The sequence below is a fragment of the Alligator sinensis genome, unplaced genomic scaffold (genome assembly GCF_000455745.1).
Source record: "Alligator sinensis unplaced genomic scaffold, ASM45574v1 scaffold489_1, whole genome shotgun sequence".
In the NCBI taxonomy this organism is placed as follows: domain Eukaryota; kingdom Metazoa; phylum Chordata; order Crocodylia; family Alligatoridae; genus Alligator; species Alligator sinensis.
In genome coordinates this window covers 2,983,983-3,005,691 of record NW_005841901.1, presented here as the reverse complement: position 1 = coordinate 3,005,691, position 21,709 = coordinate 2,983,983, and the positions used below count along the sequence as shown (strand labels likewise).

Sequence of the window (21,709 nt, the reverse complement as noted above, 5' to 3'; positions counted from 1 at the left end):
GACCACACGCCGTGCTGCTGAGGGTCCCACTGCTGCCTGCAGGTCCCACTCCTTCAGGCTCTTCTGGGGCAACTGTTTCCACCCCACTGACTCAGCTCTTGCCAGCTCTTTGAACCTCCTTTCTTGTAGTCCCTCGCTGGTCTCCCCCCTGAGTCAGCCATGCTGCCCCTTTTATCCCCCCCTGGGTGACCCAAGGGGCCAATCAGGGGACATGATGGGTGAATCTCTGGTGCCTGATTGGTGAGGAAAGGGAATCCCAAGTCCTCTAATCATCTTTTGCCCTTTCAAAACCCCTGGGCTAGGTCACTGCCAGCTAGCCCGTCACATCTAAAAAAACCATGTTGTTTACTTAATGAGCATTAAAATAGGCTAATGCACATGAAGCGTCACTTTAAAAGCATGCTCTTTAGTTAATGCACATTAAGCCAGGCTAACGCGCATTTTCCTAGTACTGTACCTCACAATGGAGGGTGCCTATACACGAGCAATGAGACTGCTCTGACACACTGAAATTCTAGTGCTACTGCTCCCTTGCCTCCAAACTTCTGGACATGTGGGGAGCCCTGTGGGCCAGATGACACAGCATCACAGGCTGGATGTGGTCCATGGACTGGGTGTTAAGAAGCCCTGTGTTAGAGTGATCTATCCTCTATTCAGTATCCACCCTGGCATCCACCATTATTGACTCAGAGATGCCAGAGGAAACATCTACAGCTGTTCTGTTCAAGGTTTATCACTCTTTGTCTAATCGATTCATCTCAGAATAAACCAGATTTACCTCTTTTGTCATTGACTATCACACTAAATATCACACAACCTTACAAGGTTTCCACCCAAATCAAAATTCGGCAGCCCTTAAAGTGACTGTTAAAGACATTTCACATGCTCTGCAAACACAAAATAATCCATTTCTGGAGTCTTCATTCCCCTTTAGAGTCTCTTCCTGACCTCACTATGAGGGTTGACTTAAATCCTCTCTCAGACCTATAGTCTCCTGTCTTAGGTCTTTACCTGAAAGGCTGGAACTCTTCAGCTTGGAAAAAAGATGATACTGGAGGAATATGTTAGAGATGTATCAACTCATGAATGATATGCGAAAAGTGACTAATGAACGCTTTTTTTTCTCTGATACAAGAACAAGGGGACACCTGTGAAATTTTGAGGTGGTAGATTTTTTTTAAAAAGGAAGTATTTTTACTCAACACATAATTAACATGTAGCAGTCACTACCATAGCGTGTTGTAGGGGCCAGTAAAACATCCAGGTGCAAAAAGATTTGACATATTTACGGATGGATGAAACTGACTGCTGGGGACTGGGAGGGCATACCAGGGAATGGATTACTCTATACCTGCCCTTCTAAAAATCAAAGCATCTGCCACTGCTGGATTCAAGGCTAAGTGGACCCTTCGTTTGACCCAGTAGAGTAATTTGAATGGTCTTATATTTATGCTCTTCTCCATATTGAAAGTTACACTGGTTTAATTAAAAGGGCTAATTTTAAATGTATGTAAAAGTCAGGACTCGTAGGCATTATAACATATTTCTTGATTTTTTTGTGTTTTGTCCCTTTCAGGTGAAAAACACAACAAAAATTAACAAAATAAAAGACCTAGCATCATTTCAAAAGAGAGTTGAGATGTATTGAAGTTAATGGTAGCCAGTTTGAACATTTACTAGAGTAAATATGTTATAATGCCTATGGGTCCTGACTTTTGCTCCACTCTCAGTCCAGGGCAAAACACAGTGTGGACACTATTAATTCTGTTTTAAACTTGGTTTACATCAATGTGCCCGATATAAAATGACAAAAATGGTTTTGTAATTTTCCATTTTGGAAAAAAATAGCTGCCTCTCTATAGGATGGTATTTGCTGTCTGCATACATCACCGGTGTATCAGGGGTGTCAAAGATAAAGTTTGTAGGGCTCCAGAAGGGAATTCAGGGGTAGGATGAGCAAGGGCAGAACCCTGCTGAGGACATGTGTTGGCAGCAGAGAAGCTGTGTTAGCCTGTGGCTCCCTGACACTGCTTGCCCCTTCAGTGCTGCTCACCCTGCCACTAAAGATGGGACTAGATCTATCCAGAGGGGGGCCAATGGCGTTTGACGCCCCTGCTGTTTATAATGCTGGACTGGTACTCCTGACACTGGTTGTTATAGCATGGCTAATTCACCAGTCTTTTTAAATAATTTCTATGCTTTGTTCCCAAGAATAAACATAGATTTCTAATGTAATTTAGTGCTAAGAAAATACAGTGCTAGAGAACCGACTTATCTAGAAATCGCAAAGTAGAAATGTATGGAAACACTGGGGGGTTGAGGGTTTACATGAATGTGCAAAAAATGAAAGAGGGCCCCTCTGCTGAAATATTAGGTATGAATGAATACATTACTCAAATAACCAGGGTTGGGTGGTACTGCCTCCAATCCTATCCATCCTGACACTGCCCAACACAGGAGTCTTGCTTCAACGAAGAACTTAAGTATCAATCTAAATTTAAACCTATGGTTTCTATTAGCTTCAAGGGGATTAACGCACATGAAGGAATCTTTGCAGATTCAGGGCCTATAATTATCCAGATTTCTAGAGCTATGCAGTATCCGTATTGGTTTTTTGGGGGGGTTTTTTGAAAGCATACATGGCTAGCTCTTTATTAATAACTATTACATGATTCTATACTCATTTATTACGGTACTCTATATTGTACAGCAGTTTATTTGAAAACTCATGTATCTGTGCTTGTTGAATTTAAATGTACAGAAAAGCAAAAAAGATTCTGTTGTGAACCCCCCTAGTGTTGGCAGTTTTGGTCACTCAGGTTCAAGAAAGATGAACTCAAAAGATGGACAGGGGCAAAGTAGGACTATTTGGATGATCAGGGATGGAGAGATTATCATGGAGAGGAAACTAGAAGAACTTTGTTTAGTCTAGCTTGCGGTACAGTGTGTATGAGGATATGCCTGCTTTCTATAAATCTATCAGGGGTGTAAACACAAGGGATGAACAATAACTATTTAAGCTAAGGGACAATGTTGGCATAAGAATAAATGCATATAAATTGTCCATGAATAAATTTAGGTTGGAAATTTAAAAGGATCCTAGATATTAGAAGAGGAAGGTTCTGGAACAGCTTTTTCAGTGGGAATAGTGGGCGCAAAATCCTATTTATTTTTAAGATAGAACTTGGTAAGTGTTTGAATTAGATTATATGACAAGGTATCTGCAACAGCAGGAGGCTGGGCATGATGACATAAAAGGTCCTTCCGGTCCTGCATTCCTACCTGCATGGGCTAGGGCCTGACGTTATGTCAGAGACCATTCCTCCAGTGGTGCCAGTTGTGCTCATAAGTTTTAAATGATAATCAAGATGGTGAATGATCAGAGGTCATTACCAGTGAATTTGAAATTCCTTATAGTTTGCAGTATAGAGGCAACATAATGAAATATTTTCTAAACAGGAAGTGAAAGCAGTATATTGATTTGTGTACAACCTCATCACCAAGGACTTGAGAATTGCACGAAAATCTTGCTAGGTTTAGTTGCCGTTGCTTTGTGCTCAGCTCTACCAGTTCTGCCTTCTCTAACTTCTTACCAGCAACTGAAGGAGTGGAGTCAGAAGCAGTGCACTAAAGCAGAGCTGTCCAACATGCAGACCCCAAGGGGTTAAATTGCAGTTCCCAGGCCATCACTGCTCCCCATCACTGCAGCTGCAACAGCAGCAAGAGTTTCCAGGTTTTCCATCCCTCCTCCAACTTGTACTTCTTGCTGCTCCCTCCAGTGTGGTGCAGTACAAGAAGATGAAGATGAGGTTGGAGCAGGCAATATACAGAGGAGCATGCGGTGCAGCTTTGGGGGTCACCTGTCCAGGTATGGGATACAGCAGGGGCAGTGTCTACACAGCATGCAGCCTTGGGGGCCCTGTTGCTCCACCTGGTGCAGCCCATGCCATGCAGTGTGTGGCTCCCACTGGTGCTTCTCCAAGAGTGTGCAACCCCAGCCACTTACAAGTTGAACAGCTTGCATTAAGTAAATTGAATTTAGGGAAGAACTCGGGATAGGGTTACAGATTGCTGCATCCTGAGTGAGTAGTTGCTGCCTTCCAGATATGAGTCACCTTGGGGAATTCCAGGTAAATGTGATCTCTGTTTCTGAGGTGGAACAGCTGCTTTATTTGCTCAAAGGGAATTCCCACTGACTTTGATCATAGGCCATCACCCCTGATTTTGTTTTGCTATAATAACCCCTGGTGCGGAGTCAATTCATTTGTCAGCCACAGATGATAAGGATTAGTTAACAAGTAGAGGGCCTGATTCTCCTCTTACTTAGACTAGTCTTACACCTGTGTAACAGTTGCAGCCATACATTTCATTTATATTAGTGTAAATATGACTAGAATTGGATACAGGGGAGCAAACATAACTAACAAATGCTACTACTTTGCTTGGAATGACCTGTTAGAATCTCCATAAAAGTTAGATTTAGAGTTTTTGGCTATTAATAAGTATAAAAACAAACAAAAATCTACTAAATTTGTCATCTTGGGCACAAAAGACAAATAGTAACTTGAACTGGGCCCACTTCTTAGAAAAAAAATTAACGGTTTACCAAAACTAAACATAATAATTCATTATTATTATTATTATTTGGGGAGATTGCATTGAAACCCAATGATGAGGTCATGTAGCATGCAAAAGTAAATGAGAGCGGGCACACAGGGGGATAGCTGAAGGGACTAGGATCTTCTGGCTGAGAACTTTTAAAATTAAAAAACGAAGTTTTAAAGGCAACAGGTGCCCCCCCCCACCCTTTCAACTGATGAGGAAAATGCTGCTTTTCACTTTTGCAGTATTTCACCTTGAAAAATGGGGAGGGGAGTAAAAGGAAAAGACAGCAAATTAAATGTGCATTCTTTTTTGTTCATGAACTCAGTCTCAAACTTTAGACATTTTTAAAAAAATAGAAAATTAGCAGGGCCTCCATTTGTTTAGCTCTGGAGACTTCTAGCAAGTTCTGTGCAGTCTTATACCAGACTATTGCACAGAGCCATGAACAGAGCTCCCCCTCTCTATTGCCGGGTAAAGAGGGAAGCACCTCTGCATCAACAAGACACAGCTATAATGATGTGGATAAAGTTCTGACTTTCACATGTGTGCTTGCTCAGTCTCAAAATGAAGGTCAAAGAAGTATAATGGGGCATGATAGAACAGTTCTTTCTCTTTTACCCTATATTAGGGATGGCCAACCTCCAGCACTTGTGCCTCAAGTGGCATGGGCCGCTGCTAAGTGTGGCATGCCAGCCCCAGGGGCTCAGTAAAGCGGGGGGAAACCAGAATGGAGGCAAGGGAACTTGAGCAACCTCCTTAAATGGCGGGGAGGCAGGAGCTGCAAGGGAGGATGGTGCTGGAAGTACAAGTGTCAGGTGTCACCAGGAAGAACCCAGGTTAAGCTTTCCTGGCCCCTGATGTAAAGCTTAAGAGGTAAAAGGGGTTACCCTGGCCATTTGAAGAACTGCCTTTCTCCAAAAATGTTCTGTAAAATGTATGAGTGAGAAAATACAAATATGAAAAACTACATTCAAATATCACTTTTTTTTATTATGATTTTGAGAGGAGTTGCAAAACAATAGATGCATACGAAACACTTAAAAAACAGAAGATCATTCTAGAGGATCTCTCTCCCTGTATATTGCCTGCTCACTGCATAAAAGTGGCTTTGCAATCAAATGAGTAGAAGATTAGAATAGTGTTTCCCCGCGGGTAGAAAGCATGAAACAGAAAACCAGTCCTAATCTGCCACCTACTGCACATTATGGAAAATGCACTAAAACTGATATCTGTGTTCTCAAACCTGGGTGTTAAAATTTTGGTTCCTAGATCCATATTCTAAACACCAAACTGCAAACGAATGGTTTTGGGAGATAATGAACAAGCACAGCTCCCACTGGAGTAGCTTGGGATGTGAGTGCTCTGAATATAAAGTTATTTCTATGTTCCTAAGTGTGGATTTAGGCATTTACTTTACACATAAAAATTATTTTTTTCCCCGATGTGTGTATACAGTTACAGTATAGACAGAAAGAAAAACATTGGAGATGTGCTCATAGAAACAAAGCATAACTGTGCTGTTTGCTTTAATGTAGGTGGAAAAAACAGTATATGTGAGCAGCATATAATCAAATAGGTTTATTTTGTTACGTCTACCATACTGGAAATAACCAGCTTCTTTCTTTTTTAAATAAATCTCACAATGATATTAAATAAAAGAAAACTTATTGGCCCCATCAACTTGAGAAACATACACTTGGACCTTTTTTTAGGTGGATGCTGTTTCTCACCAGTAAATCCAGGATGGCAAACATCTTGCTTTTTGAAATTTAAGACATGTTCCCTTTTGATGAATTACAAAAGCTACTCTACATCTTCTGTATTGATGATCTATAAATAGGGATTGGAGATGAAGGATTTTGTTATAGCTAAACCTCCAAATTTGGATGCAAGAAATTCTTAGATTCTTAGCTCTGCAACTCTTTCTTAGGTAATTGTGGACAACTCATTGAATTTTGCTATGCATCAGGGTGCTGGCAGACATTTCATTTATGGCATGGTTGATCTGTTAACCATGTTATAAATGACAACATGCCACATTTTCAGGCAATTTATGGCATCATAAAATGTCAAAGCAGCCACAAAGGTGTTCCACATATAATGTGGAATATTTTTGTAACAAGTTTGTATGGCACCTTAAATTGAATGTGTGGCATGCCCCAGTTCCCATGCCAACAATCAACTGAATGCTGGCATGGGGACCAGGGTTGCTGGAACTGCCCAGGGGTCTCTAAATACTGAATGAGGGGGAGCCAATTGGCAAGTCCAGAGCTAGGTGCTTGGCAGCCCTGTATGCACACAGCTCAACAGGGTCAGTCAATAATCTCCCCCAGTTCAGCTAGGTCAAAGCATGTATAACATATGGTAAGGCAGGATGCTTGATTTTTGGAATCTGGATTCAGATCATATCTTACCATTAAATTAACATCCATCAGGGGCCTCAGTTTCTCACATTTAAAATGAAGATGCTAATTCTTTCTTTACCTGTTTTATCTATAAACCCTTCCTGGTAAAGATTATTGTATTAGGTAGTTTTGTACAGTTACAGTACTTCATACAACAGGGACCTAATCTCACTTGCTACATCTAGATGTTGTAAGGGTGATAGAAATAAATTGTACATATAGCTAGACTTCACAAACCTCTAATGCCATTTATTGAGAAAAATGTGAAAATAATGAAAAGCATTCATGAAGTAACAAACCTAAGATGTATAGCAAGTGACATAATCTTGTTCATTTTTCAATTATTTCAAACATTAAAAAAAAAACTTAGGTGGGAAATCGTGACCCTAGTTAACATGATTACCTAATCAAAGATACTATTTCTGTATGCAAACAGCCAGTAAAATAGCCAGGTACATCTGATAAAAGGCTAAGAATATCAAAGTCCATTGCAATACCATGGCAATAGAATCATAAAAGCTAGAGATATAATCTACCTGTTGGATAGTTCACAGCCCTGCAAATACAGAACTGCTCCCTAGGTCACTTTATAGTGCTTTTACCAATGTATTTTGAAGAGTCCTAAATATAGGGCTTCAGTTGTTTCCTTCAGGAAAGGCCAGAATATAATCTTCTTTTTCTCCTTTTTTACTCTGAAGTTTCTTGACCACATGTATTTGTGTGGCTCAAAGATAGTCTAATGAGAGCTGAGGATGTGTCTATAGATGTGTACATATAAATAAGGTGCACACAAATGTAGGCCTGTAATTGTGCAGAACTCATTTTAAAATTCTTGTCCCTAAAGCATAAGTGAAGACTGTTTTTGCACTGGCTTCACTTTAGTATAAACTCTCTTCTCTTCAGCTCATGATGTTGGTGCATTGTGATGAAGTGGAAAAATCAGACCCACTACAGCTGTTTCTTGCTGGCTACTGTAATGACTTCTTCTTTTGTATGGCATCAGATATCAACTTCCAAATTTATGAGCCACTGTCTGGTATTATTGCTTAATGTGTGGGTTCCCTGTCTGGGTATTTGTCAAATTTCCAGCTTTTGATTAAGTACTGTGCTGTTTGTTAGATACCACATTCACACAGGGGGCTGTCCAAGATGTTCATCTTGTACTTCATGTACAAACGGTTTATGACTTTTAAGCCTCTTAGCCTCCATCTGTTTGGGTCTTCAGTTAACAGTTGATGTGGCAGGTGATTTTTGTCATCCCTTGCTTCTATTGCCAGTAATGATGTTAAGGTCTGTCTTCTTATATCATTTGGTCTAATGCCCAACTAAAGGGAGTGCATCTGTGTGTAAGTTGTACAGCCTGTTATGTCTCAGCGCACTGTTAAGTACAGTGACAAGCTTTTTAGTGTAACAATTTCTGGCGATACTTATGGGGAAGGATGTGGTTGCCTACTCTGATATTCAGCGTGCTTCTGGTGCCTTTGCCTGTGAGCTGGTTAATGGTGCTCTGTGCTTGTCTGCTCGAGTGGGTCGTATCCAATCCTTCTATGGTAGTAAGCCATCTCTCCTTTTTGATATTGTTCAGTGTGGTAGCCAGCTGTTCTGTAGTTCTTTAGGTGGTTGTAGGGTCATTGTATTGCTTGATATTAAAGAGCTCTTCGCACTGCTCATCCCAGTGTGGCACATAATGGTTTCTATAGCCTCCAGGTACACAGAGTTTGGCTATTTCAATTAGGCAGTTTGTAAAAGTATTGTAGTCTTGATCAGTGTTTGTTTCTGATGCCTCCCCTAGCTGGTTTCCTCTCATGTTGGTCAGCCTTTGGTATTTCTGCCAGTTTACCTTCCCAAACTTCCATCTTGGAGCTGGTTTGGATGGGGTAGCCAGATATTGTTAGTACCGATGAGTGACAGTCTGTGCTGGGACGATGGAAATCTGTCAAGTACTTTTTCTTATTGATATTTTACTTGAGTTGCTCTTCCACCAGGCAAGATCTGGGTTTGTCTGAATGTTCCATAGTGGAAGATACATGGCTCCTTCAGGTCATATATGAGGGTAATAGCATTCAAGTTTGCCATGAGACAAAGATTGTCTCTGTTGCTACTGTTAACAGAGTATCCCCATCCTTGATGTTGACATTTGAAGTCTTCTGCATATAAGGTCACTGGTCATAAATAGGTAGGGATGTGATTGACAACACAGCAGAGAGGGTGACTTATTTATGTTGACAGTGACTATGTCATTGACCCAGACAGCGCTTCATTCTATTGTACTCTGAGAGGTGTTATGTCCCTCGGTAGTGTACGGCAGGTTGTTTCTGATGAAGGTAGCAAGGCCATGGATGCAGTTAGCTACAGATTCTGCAAGGCTGTACCTGAGAGCTTCATCTGCAGCAGCTGCTCTACATGTTTTTTTGTAGAAGGACTGCATATGGTTTCACTTCCCCGGTGATGCATTTCAGCACTGAATGCTTGAGCAAGATATAGCCTTCAACATTAAGTTGAAGAACAGTCAAGCTTTCCCCTCAGAGACAGGAAAGGTTTCTCTGGCTCATCCTGTAGTCAGTATACCAAAATTGGAAAGTATAATGTATCAGAATTGGAAAACTGAAAGTTTTAGTTTAGTGACTTTTAGTTTTGCTTTACAGCTACTCATGGGAGGCACCACAAGAAGGCATTCACTATCAACCCCATTATAACAAATAATACAACAGGACAGAATCACTGCAGCATTATTAACATTCACGCAAAGCCACAATTACGTACAGGTACTCCTCACTTAATGTCATCCCGGTTAACATTGTTTTGTTATTACGTTGCTGATCTATTAGAGAACATACTCATTTAAAGTTGCACAATGTTCAGTTATAATGGTTTTTTGGCCACCACCTGCTAGTAGGTAACTACAGTGACGTACTTGGATTCGCTTAACATCTTTTCACTTAAAGTCACATTTTTTAAGACTATAACTATGGCGTTAAGCGGGGAGAAGCTATATTAAATTAAAATTCTCATACTCAAACTGGAGATATATTTTAACCAATAAGAAACTGTGTAAATACTGCCAAATGCCTACAACATTTTAGAAACAAAACCAACAAAAGATAGGGTTTTGGAAGTCAAGTTTTAAAAAAGAGATTTTTTTCCAGATAACGGCCTTCTAGTCACTCTGTAAGAGTCATATGTACTGATAGTTCTATAGAGAAATAAACAGAAATAAATGTTATGGGTAGGCTATATTTAAACAAGCTAGAGATTGGAGTATTGGGCCAAAATAAATCCCATGAGGTTCAATAAGGACAAGTGCAAATACCTGCACTGAGGGTGGAAAATTCCCATGCACCAGTACAGGCTGGAGACCAACTGGGTAAACAGCAGCTCTGCAGAAAAGGACCTGGGGATTACAGTGGACGATAAACTGAATATGACCAAAAGTGTGCTCTGGTTGTGAAAAAGGCTAACAGCATACTGGGCTGCATTAGTAGGAGCATTGTCAGCAGATCAAAAGAAGTGATTATTCCCCTCTATTCATCATTGGTGAAGCCACATCTGGAGTACTGTATCCAGTTTTGCCCCCCACCCCCACCACTATAGAAAGGATATGGACAAATTAGAGACAGTCCAGTAGAGGGCAAAAGAAATGGTTATGGGGTTGGGGCCCATGACTCATGAGGACAGGCTGAGGGAACTGGGTTTATTTAGTCTGCAGAAGAGAAGACTGAGAGGGGATTTGGTAGCAGCTTTAACTACGTGAAGGGAGGTTCCAAAGAGTTTGGAGCTAGACTGTGGTGGCAGATGTAGAACAAGGAGCAAAGGTCTCAAGTTGGAGCATGGGCGGTGTAGGATGGATATCAGGAAAAACTCTCTCACTATGAGGGTAGTAAAGCGCTAGAACAGGCTACCCAGAGAGGTTGTTTAATCTCCATTCTTGGAGGTTTTTAAGACCTGACTAAAGAAAGTCTTGGCTGGGATGATATAGCTGAGGATGGCTCTGCTTTGAGCAGAGAGTTGGACTAAATGACCTCCTGGGGTCCCTTACAATCCTAATTTCTCTATGATGCTAAAATGATGACATGTTCAAACTCTTTACAAAACCATGTCATAGTTGTTAGATTTACTTTGTGCTAAAAAATTCTCTGTCATGCTATTTCTTCAGTATAAAACAAACAGAAAACAGGATGAATGATGAGTCTCTGGTTAAAAGATGGACCACTCTTGGCAGAGACCTAAAAACCATCACAAATTAATGTGGAAAATATTAGGATATCTTCAATAGCATGATGCTAGCTACCTTTGAAATCCCTTAGGTGGACATGATAGGAATAATGGGAAACAGCATTTTCACCCACTGACATTTATTGAAAGAGAAATAAACAACCTGTTTATGTGTTTGATGTATTTTCTTACTGAAAGTAAAAAAAAGGACTTAGAATGTTCAGGACCCTTCTCATTTAAATGTCTGCAACAAAACACAATGGAAGGCATCAACAGTTTGAAAAACAAAGCCTATCGACCCATTCACTGCTGGTATCCTAATAAATCCTACCCCTCCCCACTCTGGAAGATTTACATGCCATAAAAATATGCAGTGTTAACAATACTAAACACTGTATTAGCAATGAAATGGATAGGAAAACAGAGAACAAAATGTTAATGATTTATGCAGAAAGACTCATCAAACTGTTACCATTACTATTTTGGCAAAAATGCTATGCTGTCCCTTCTCACATTATAGTGGTAGACAATAACATTTATTTTAAAATATGAAAAAGAAACATTAACTATAATTCTTAGTTTTCAAGGGTTAAAAGAAAACCACAATTTATAGTGGCATACTTGATATCTTCTTTTATATTACAGACCCACATTTAATGGGAACCTGTCTGAAGATTTTTTTTTATCGTTTCTAATATTTGTATCTATTTTTATGTCTTGTTTTTATTGTAAGCCACTCAGAGCCTTTTTGTGGGGAGAATAGCATAGAAATCAAATAAATAAATAAATATGCTAGTTATTGCTACAGGAACTCTTGTTCTATCTTTTGCCAACTTCTTCATGGCTACCCAGAGGAACACTTTTTTATTATGAACACAAGAAAACTATCAATAATGTGGAGATACATAAAGACGAACTTGCCACGTTGCTTAAACATTCAGTCTATAAAACTGAGAAGCAAGATTACCTCCTCCCCCACCAGTTCCCTTTCCTGAAAGCACATTGATCTTATGTATAACAACTTCACATTCAGTTGGACACCAACCATGGCTGCTAATACAAAAAATGAAGAAACTAAGGCCCAGGTACTTTAAGTGACTCTTGTTGTAATTCAGGCACATGTTTCCATGTGGGATGGTGGTTCTGGATTCTTGATTCAATCTGCAACACACTGTTTCTGCCGCTCCCACTTTTCTGACTCCTGTTGTCATCACAGTAAGGTTATGAAGTACTGAGATTCTTGCAGCGGACTCTTCCTCCATTTGGGGTGATCCTAGGCAATAGTCTTCCACAAGTTGATGATGGTATTCACAGATAATACAATCATGGACAATCATCCTCGACTGTGAGGGATTGCCGATGATGATGACAGATCAAGGCTACAACCTACACAAGGCTATAACCCAGTTCCCAGACTCTGAGTATCCAATCCACTGGAAAAGACTGACTCTTTTTCTGTCCCTTAGTTTTTGCACTGTACTCAGACTGATGTCCTCAGAGTTATTCATATGGCATATGAAGAAAACAAGCTACTTCCTTTCCAGAACAATGTGACATAATATAAATGAGAACCCAAAGAGAATTTACAATGATAACTTTTATTCTCCATGTTTTTTTCAGAGATGCATCTTTATCATTACAGTAATATGCTGAAAATGTAAAGATAAAAAAATGCTAATTCGTAGATAAGAATTCTCTTTCTTCTTTGATCAACTTAGACATAAATTATAATAGTAAATATTTTTCTAATAGTACCATGTAATTTTAAATACTTTATTTAAACATGTATCATTAAATTTGACTAGAATTTTTGTGAGTAAATAGAAAAATCTTGTTCTTAGAGTATGTGGAGAAAAGTCCTAGAATGTATTAAAATATGAAAAGAATTATTAATATTTAGTTTTCCCCATAGATTATTTCTAAGAGCAGCAAGTCAGCAAAATTGTATTTGAATTGTGGGAAAAATATCTCACTTAGTCCTTTATGAGCTGTGATATCCAAGTGTGATTAAATGCAGTCCTTTTCCATGCAAGGGAGATCAAATGTTCCCAGGCTATGTAATACAGGGTGCATCTACATGTGCAATTAATTTACAGCAATAAACTCTGGTGCATATCGTGCCAGGGTTTATTGTTCCCAGGTGCTGCGTTTGAATGCGCACCCAGAGCCGCAGCATGTTGAGCCAAGTCAGAGCAGCCCTGGCTGACAGGGGGCCTGGGAGGTCAGCCTGCCAGCCCAGAGCTTCTCTGACCCAGCTCAACGTGCTGTGGAGAGGTTGGCTGGGGCATGAGGGTGCTCCAGCGCGGGGCTATCCAGCAATGAAGTACTAACTTGCTGCAGAGTTTATTAGTTACCTGCAGCCTAATAGGGTCAAGTGCATACACACCGAGATGTTTGCTGCAGAGCTAATTAGGCACTCCTCAGTAAATGTCTCATGTAAGTGCACCCACAGAGAAGTATTTTCAGAAGGAAGCCTATTTAAAACAAAACACAGTTTAAACAAATACTTCCAGCAACACCTGCCATGCAAGACAGCGATAGATTTAGATTCTCATCTCATGTTCTGTGTGAAAGTGGAACTTTTCCATTTGTTTCTGCTGGAACCTCTTGCCAAATTTTTCTCAGACTCTAACTGTATTTCTGTTTTAGGAAGCATAGAGTACATGGTTAACCACACAAGTGCCTGAGATATGTTAGCAAAAGGATCAGACAAGGAAGGGAAAAAAAAGGAGAACCTTAAAAGTATGTTTTTATTATGATCCTGCAGAGATTTATGTACATGTTTATTTTAAACATGAGTAGTTCTACTGGCTTCAGTGGGACATCAATGTACAAATTATTTCTTAAGGTAAGGCCCATATGGAAGTCATTGTAGGATTGGGGCCTCTGATTAAATGTTGAAATTCCTCATAGATCTCACCTTCTTACGGTATAATTACTCATACAAAATAAAAATGAACACCCCTTATGCTTTCCTGTTATAGAATCATAGAAACATAAGGCTGGAAGGACCTCCTGATTAAGGCAAGGGCTCCTGGCCCTTGAGCAAAATCTATTAGAATTCTCCTGTGCAACTCCATACTAGTTAAATGAGATAGGGCACCAAACATTCCAACAATGTGAGGACAGTACGTGTTACTGTATATCTGGGTCCCTCATAACATAGGCACAAAGCTGCAGTTTTGCTTTAGGCACAGTTGACATCATCCCTGCATTGTTGCATCTCTTGTATGTACACAGTGTGATCTAGAAAGCAAGTTATAATGGGCAAAATCAATCTGTTGCAAGGTTTGGTTGAAAAATAAAAGCTATGCACAAAAGACAGAGAAAACACTGTACAGAACACAGATTGTGTTTCTGTTCCTGTTTTACGTCTCATTGTATACAGCTGATTCCCAGATAGCAATTTTAACAGGGAAATAAGGTGGAAAACACACGCAGCTAAGCCTTTAGTTAAAAATCTTAAGGCAACTTTACAGTAAAACTAATATTAATAAGATAGATTCAAACAAAAAAATGTTAAACAGATAAGCAAACAAATAGTATAAATGTGCACAATCAACATCATGCGAACAGCCTTAATTTAGTCACTGAGGGCACCTATACATGAGCAGTGAGGCTGCTCTGGTGCACTGTAATTATAGTGTCAGAGGAGACTTGATTAATCAAGTCTGCTGGAGCGTGGTAATTACCACGCTCCAGCAGACTTCAGCATTTCATGCATCAGTATCCCCATGCTGCAAAATGGCGGCAGAGGCACTTTAACTAAAACTCGTTTGATGAGCTTTAGTTAAAGCATCCCTGCTGCCATTTTTCAGCATGGGGACACTGATACATGAGATGTTCTGGGTGCTTTAATTAGAGCTGCTCTTGGACTGCCTTCCCATGCTCCACTCCTGGAAGCACATGTATAACACCAGAGATGACCGTAGCAGGGTGCAGGGCCTGGACACAGCGGTGAGGGTGGCGAGCAGCCAGACATGAAGCCGGCCTGGCTCTGCGAGGCCTCCTAAAGCATGGGGCCCAGGGCCGTCACCTTGATTCACCCGCTCTAGGGATGGCCCTGATAAACACCGTCAATCACTAGCCATTGACCTAGGAACAACCAGAGACATACAGACAATGAGTTTCAGTCTACTTCTGTAGCCTGTAAATCCCATTGACATCAGATGGAATAGCTTGGAAGACTCAAGGCCTACTAGTTTGATCTTACTACCTGAAAGTAATAGATCTTGAAGGATCCAAAATGATCAGTAATGACATTAAGAACATGAATGGTTTTAATTAACTGGAGAAATGGTCTAAAATTAATAGAATGGAATGTATGAAGGACAAGTGCAAAATCTTGCACTTGAGATGGAACAGACTTAAGAGTGACAGGCTAGGCTGCAGTACTGCAGAAAGGTTTTAGTGGACCACAAACTGAACAAGCTCCCAGTGTGCTCTTATTAAAAAAACCCCAAAAAACCCAAAAACATACTTGGCTATATTAATCTGTATTAATAGCAGTGTGTGTGTACATAACTACAAAAATCCAGTTAGTGTAACTGTGCACACATGCATGCATCCAACTGGAGGACTTGGTGGCAATGTGGCAGAGCTACTTATGGTGGGATAGTTCCTATAAAATACAACATTGCAACCTGCAGAGTAAGGCAAATTGAGGGCACTTCAAAACTCTAACCCCCTCTGCTTCATGGGGCTCATTCCTTGACTGGAAAAAGGCTGAGACAACACCTTGACAGAAATGCCTCATCACTGAGGTGTTAGGCAATCAGCAACAGCTTTAATTTGTTGCTGTCTAGCAGAAGCTACAACCATCGATGCATTGAACATTTGCACAAGGCCTGGCCTTTGGACTCCGTCTCAGTGGTCTAAAAGGCGGAGGGTAGGCCCAGGGCAGCCTCCCCTCATCTATATTCTTGCCTAGATGTACACGCTGAAGGTTTTGGTCTGATCCATACTGGCCAAAACAAAGCGACTTGCATGCTGGAATGTTCAGACTCTGACCCCTGGGCTTGATTTGGACTCTGATTTATGGAAAATAGCACTATTAAACTGTTAAGTATTCCTTATCTCCAATGATTAAGGATTTGCTTATTCCCCAAAACATGAGATTTAATATCCCTTCCAAAACCCTTAGCAGTAACTCAATATTACCTTTATATGCACCTGTCATGACCCAAAGGGTATGATTTTGTGTGTGCTTTGGCACGGCAGAATTATTTCCCGCCACATGGAGCTTTCTTTGCACGGTGCAATTCTCAGTTGCATAGAGAAAACCCCGGTGCAAAGGAGTTCCCGCCACCCATATGTAAATTTGTTTCCCACTATTGGCTGCTTCTAAACTATTCCCACGTGGCGGCTAGCGATTGGCTTGCTAGCCGTATAAGAGGCTTGAGCAGTTTCCGCCCAAGTTGGAGGACTTCACATCCATCTCGTGAAGAACTCTAAGCGCGCTGTGGAGCCTAACAAACTCCGCGTGTGCGTTAGAGGAGGATACAGGGGCCTGATCAACCTCTAGCCTCTCCCCGTCGCCGCACGATCCCTCGACGTACCCTACCCTGCGCGCTTGTGGAGAGTCACCTTTCAGACTCTCATTTCGGTCGTTCCACGGAGCCTAGCAAACTCTGTGAGTGGTATCCAGAGCTCTGTTCGTGTTCGTTTAGCGGAGCCTAGCAAACTCCGCTCGTGTGTCTTCGGTGGAGCCTAGCAAACTCTGCTTGTGTTTGTCTGTAACTGCAACTCAAGAAAGTTTTCCTTCCTGCACCGTGACCATCTACGGTGTAAGTAAAATAATCTTTAATCAACCTCTACGCGTCAGTGCCTAATTCTAGTTCGCCGTGCCGACCTTTTCCCCGGCCCACGTGCCCGGGCTGCTGGCCACAGCCCCTCGGCCCCGACAGCACCCATAATGAACTGTGGTCCCTTCTTGTTCTCTCTCCTACTCATTTACACACCAAAACCTCTCACCCAAGTGTATTGCTGCTTTCAAATAGGACAAGATGGACCAGCCAGGTACAGGTCAGAGCTCCCATTCTGCTTTTACTCAGGCTGGCTATCTCCTCACTTTGCAAGCTAAATCAGTTGAGTGCTAATGGTTCTCCAAAGCCTTCCCACAATAACCTCATCCCTGGCTGCTGAGAGGATTGGCAACTTGTTCCATAAAGAACTCAGGGATGGACTTGTGACAGCAGTGTCAGAAACAGCAAGAAAGTAGTGGCTATGAAGATGCAGGAACTCAGGCCTCACTTTGCCCATTGTGGCTTACGCCCAGTCCAAGAGGTTAACCAGGATGACAATCACTGAGTTAACTCTGCAGTGCAGTAATATCCTATATGACTTAAGAGATGTCCACAGTGCAGTGTCTGTAGTTTACATACATATATTTGAACTAGCTCAAGTACTGATAGCAATGAGTGTTGCCACAACTGCACAGAGCTACAGTTGCAGAGAGATTAAAGGAATATAACTTTGTTTCAGTGTCTAATCATTACAGCTGTATTTGAAGTCAACAGTACCCACAGATATTCAGCAGCTCTGAAAATCAGGTACAAGGTTTTAAAAGTCTAGCTTTATGATACTATTTTTGAAAAACAGGCTGTGTTTAAAGGAAAACATGATAAATATAGTTATCCATAGAAATAAGAGAACCAAGTAAAAACAGGAGATATTTTCTTAAATTAGTACATAATTTATTTTTAAATCAACAATTAAAAAAAAACCAAAGCCTTTCATTTATCCATGTTAAATAAATGGCCCCCCCAAAAATAATTCAAAACTATTTTAGATTGTTTCCCTTAGAAATGTACTTATCTCGAGGTAAACATTTTTAGTAAAGGTGTATATGGAATTCCTTGTTTTCAAGTAGTGTTTCTGGGCAGTGCATTTTAGTCAAGTCATTTATTTTCTTTTCTGGGTCATAGTCATGACACAAAAATAGAAATCAACTGAATAAAACTGTTTCACTATTCTGTTTTTTTGCTGCTCCAGATGTGAAAATGATCCAGAACTTTTTATTTTCAAGAAAACTCAGCCCAGTTGTTGAAAGAACCTTAATACTATATTATCTAGATTAAGTGACTGGTTCTTTGTAAACACCTTACATTTTTCCCCTCTTCCATGTTTTTCACATTTTTCTTGTTTTATAGCAGCATACTAACAATGGAAAGTAGCGTAAGTGCAGGCTGATGGCCTGGTACAGTATTCAGGAAATGAGAGAAAAATATTTATTTGGCCACTGCATACCAGTGTATCACCTGAGTATACAATAAGAGTGCTTTTTTTCTTCTTTTATGACTAGATTTAAGAAAAAACTGGCCATGTGCAAAACAAAAATAACAATGTTCCACTGTAAAACAGAAGGAGACTGTCCAGACATTAAGCAGGCTCAGTAACCTAAGTCAGAATGATACTTTGGCAAGAAGAGAGTATGAACCAGATCCCAACTTTCATAAATCATGGAAACTCAATTGAAATCAACAGAGCTGTGACAATTTACAACAGCTACCTGAGTCCATGAACATTATTATGAATTATTAGTTTGTACCTTTCTACTACACAAATATATAAACGCCTCTCAGACTAAGATGCCATTATGCGTGGTGCCACACAAACAACCAATGTTTTAACTGTGATAAAAGCTAAGTGGTTATAGTACTCAAACACTTGGAATTAGGATGGTTCAGTACCAAAAGAAATTTACAGCCAATCCAACAATTCCACTCTCTAACATTTTCTTTTGGCAACATCATTTAACATTCTCAATGCTTTTTTATTCCCCTTTACATAATCCTCCTCATACGCCTAGTTTTAAAAAAATAAATAACCCCCCACAAACATTAATATATACTAAAAGCTTTTATGTTCCTTGAAGCTTGCTTAGTTCTTCAGTTGAACTGGTTACATTTTTTCTGAAAAGCAGTTTATTAAAGGAGGTACTAGATAAAGAGTGACTTATTTTGATTTATCTTAAATCTCAGTCAAGTTAGGCTAACCAAATTGGACTTTATTTCAACCAAAATAAGAATTTCAGTGCAAGAGACTATGCTCACGTAACTTAACTGGTTTAGATGCATGCTTTGCTAAACTAATGCAACTGTCTCACACAGACAAGCCATTCCACATACCCTGCTTTCTAGTAGGTTTCTGTGCTTTGTGCTGGTCTTTTATGACTCTCAAAGTCAGCAAAACATTTTTCTGCTAACTCACAAAAAATATCCATAATACCACAATGCCTACTGCCATGAGCATTATTGTAAAACATGAAACCTGTCAGCATGTAATGACATCTTTGGCTACAACATTAAAAAGATTCCATGATTTCACAGAAGTATATAAATTCCAATTAAAAAAAAAAATCAAAATTAAGCTTTCCCAAAAATTCAAGTTTGGGAAATAATAAGACCAGTTTTGTCTTCAGAAAAATCTTAAAAACTGTCCTTTACAGAGATCTTTATCACAAAGGAACCAAAGTACAACAAAATTAAATTAATATTTTTGTGAGGGGACAGTAGCTGTATAGTATTTAATGATGTAATCTTCTAAAATCAGTGAAAAAAGGTGAGCCACAGCCATTTATCACATGCAATATAATTATTAAAGTTTCTAGAAGAGAATGATGTAAACCATTTACTTGTACTAGTTCCATATGTAGTTACTTGAAGAAAATGTAAAGACATGTAGAATCTGCAATTAGGAGAGGTTGTACAAACATACAGTTAAAGAGAGCCCCCCACAGCCCTGATCTCACATCTGGATCAGAGTCAGCAGACTCTTGAGTCTCCCCAGCCAAGTAAAGGATCAGGCCCAAAGTCTGCAAAATGGTTAGTTAGATTCACCAATAAAACCAGACCAAATAGAGGCATAAACTTTAAAAATATGTTCAACAAAACTGTATGAAGATCACTGAAAATATCCCTGTGAAATCATTTAGCTCAGGAGTTACATGAATTATAACTTGCATTACAATTATACTTAGTATGAATGCAGTATAACAAAAACTGATCCATCAAGTATCTCTGATAAATGGTCCCCTATACAGATGGAAGTTTTGAAGTGAACATGTATTTCTGCCAGGGAGGTGTCCTATTGAAGAAAAAAAAAAAAAGTCACTGCGGGGAGAAGGGAATCTGTGAATAAGGGCAACAACTCTCAAAATTAACTGAAAAACCTTACCTCACTTTCCCTCAAAAATCAAAGCCAAAACTTGTTAAAGCATCCTGACATGTTGGATCCCATCGTTTTTATGTTTTTAATATTGAAATTCAGTTCTTCTGGAGAAGCATTTCCATATTCAATTACGAAAGTTTACTAGATTTACTCTCTCCTGACTTCTCCTGTTTTGCACACTGCGAACAATCTTTACAATTAGAGTTCCAGCTAAACTTGTAAGCCAGGAAACTAACTGGGGGTGGAAAAAAATCAAAACACTTTTTTTCCCCTTTTCATTATGAAATTAGAGAGACTGATAAGAGACTTCGGTCAGAGACAGACATGCCTAAGAAACAGTCTGTCAAAATAATTTCCAGGTGTAGACAGTTTAAGAGAACTGCACTTATGCTTTTCCTTTTCAAAAACTTTCAAGCAGTAAGTATTGGATTGAATCTTCTATACTTTTCCTCTACTCAACTCCATGCACAAATATCCACACATCCACCGTTTAAGTAAACATCATGTTTACATTTTTTAGAGCCAAATTTTAACCTGAGCATTATCAATCAAAGCACTTAGCATTTCTGCAATTCTATAGTGGAACTGTCATGTATTTCATTAATACTAGCCATTTTATTTTCTAGGTTAGCATTCACTTTGTGGTCCATATTCTGTAAGAGTGCTGGAAGATCAAGAACAGAAGAAATGACATAGTGAGGTACTGGGGAGGTATTTATAGGCTTTACCACTGTTTTATTTATCCAGACAGTTGCTTTCAAACCAGCATTCAAACCTCCTTGAATATCTGTGTCTAGGGAATCACCAACCATGACACACTCCCCAGGTTGCACTCCAAGGAGATCACAACAGTGATGAAATATAGAAGGTGCTGGTTTTTCTTCTTTCTGCTCTCCTCCCACAACGATAGCATCAAAATACGGTTGACAGGCACATGCTTCAATCTTCTCCCTCTGCGTTTGCTTGTCTCCATTAGTTAAAAGAAGAAGGCGGACCATTTTTCGAAGTTCAGTTAACATGCATCTTGTATCCTCTGGCAGGATAAGATGCTGGAGGCGTGTCCTTTTCCACAGGAAATAACACTCTGCAGCCAGATTTCTATCGACTTCGCCACCCCTTGTTTCCTGTATAGCTTCTTCCCAATGTGAAATTCTTAGATCAGTAATGCACATCTTTGCTGGATCATGACACTCTTTGAGGAGCTTTGCTTGGACCTTCTCACAAACACCGCGGGCTTCTCTTTCGTCATAGTGATGTTTGGATTGCAAGACGCTTATTACCTTTAGCAAATGAAAGGGAGAAAGAGGGTCTCAATG

General features: G+C 39.9%; 2 protein-coding genes across 3 annotated transcripts in view; one reads left to right on the top strand and one right to left on the bottom strand.

The window, feature by feature from the left end:
• LOC102376769 (sulfotransferase 6B1-like) overlaps positions 1–21,709 on the top strand; it is a 154,217-nt gene that overhangs the window by 94,684 nt on the left and 37,824 nt on the right. The gene's annotated exons all lie outside the window — the stretch shown is intronic.
• The window catches only part of NANP (N-acetylneuraminic acid phosphatase), a 4,815-nt gene continuing 1,045 nt past the window's right edge, over positions 17,940–21,709 (bottom strand). The window contains exon 2 of the mRNA XM_006018426.3: positions 17,940–21,673. Coding sequence (XP_006018488.1) covers positions 20,951–21,673 — 723 coding nt within the window. The 3' untranslated portion in view covers positions 17,940–20,950. The remainder of the gene's footprint in view (positions 21,674–21,709) is intronic.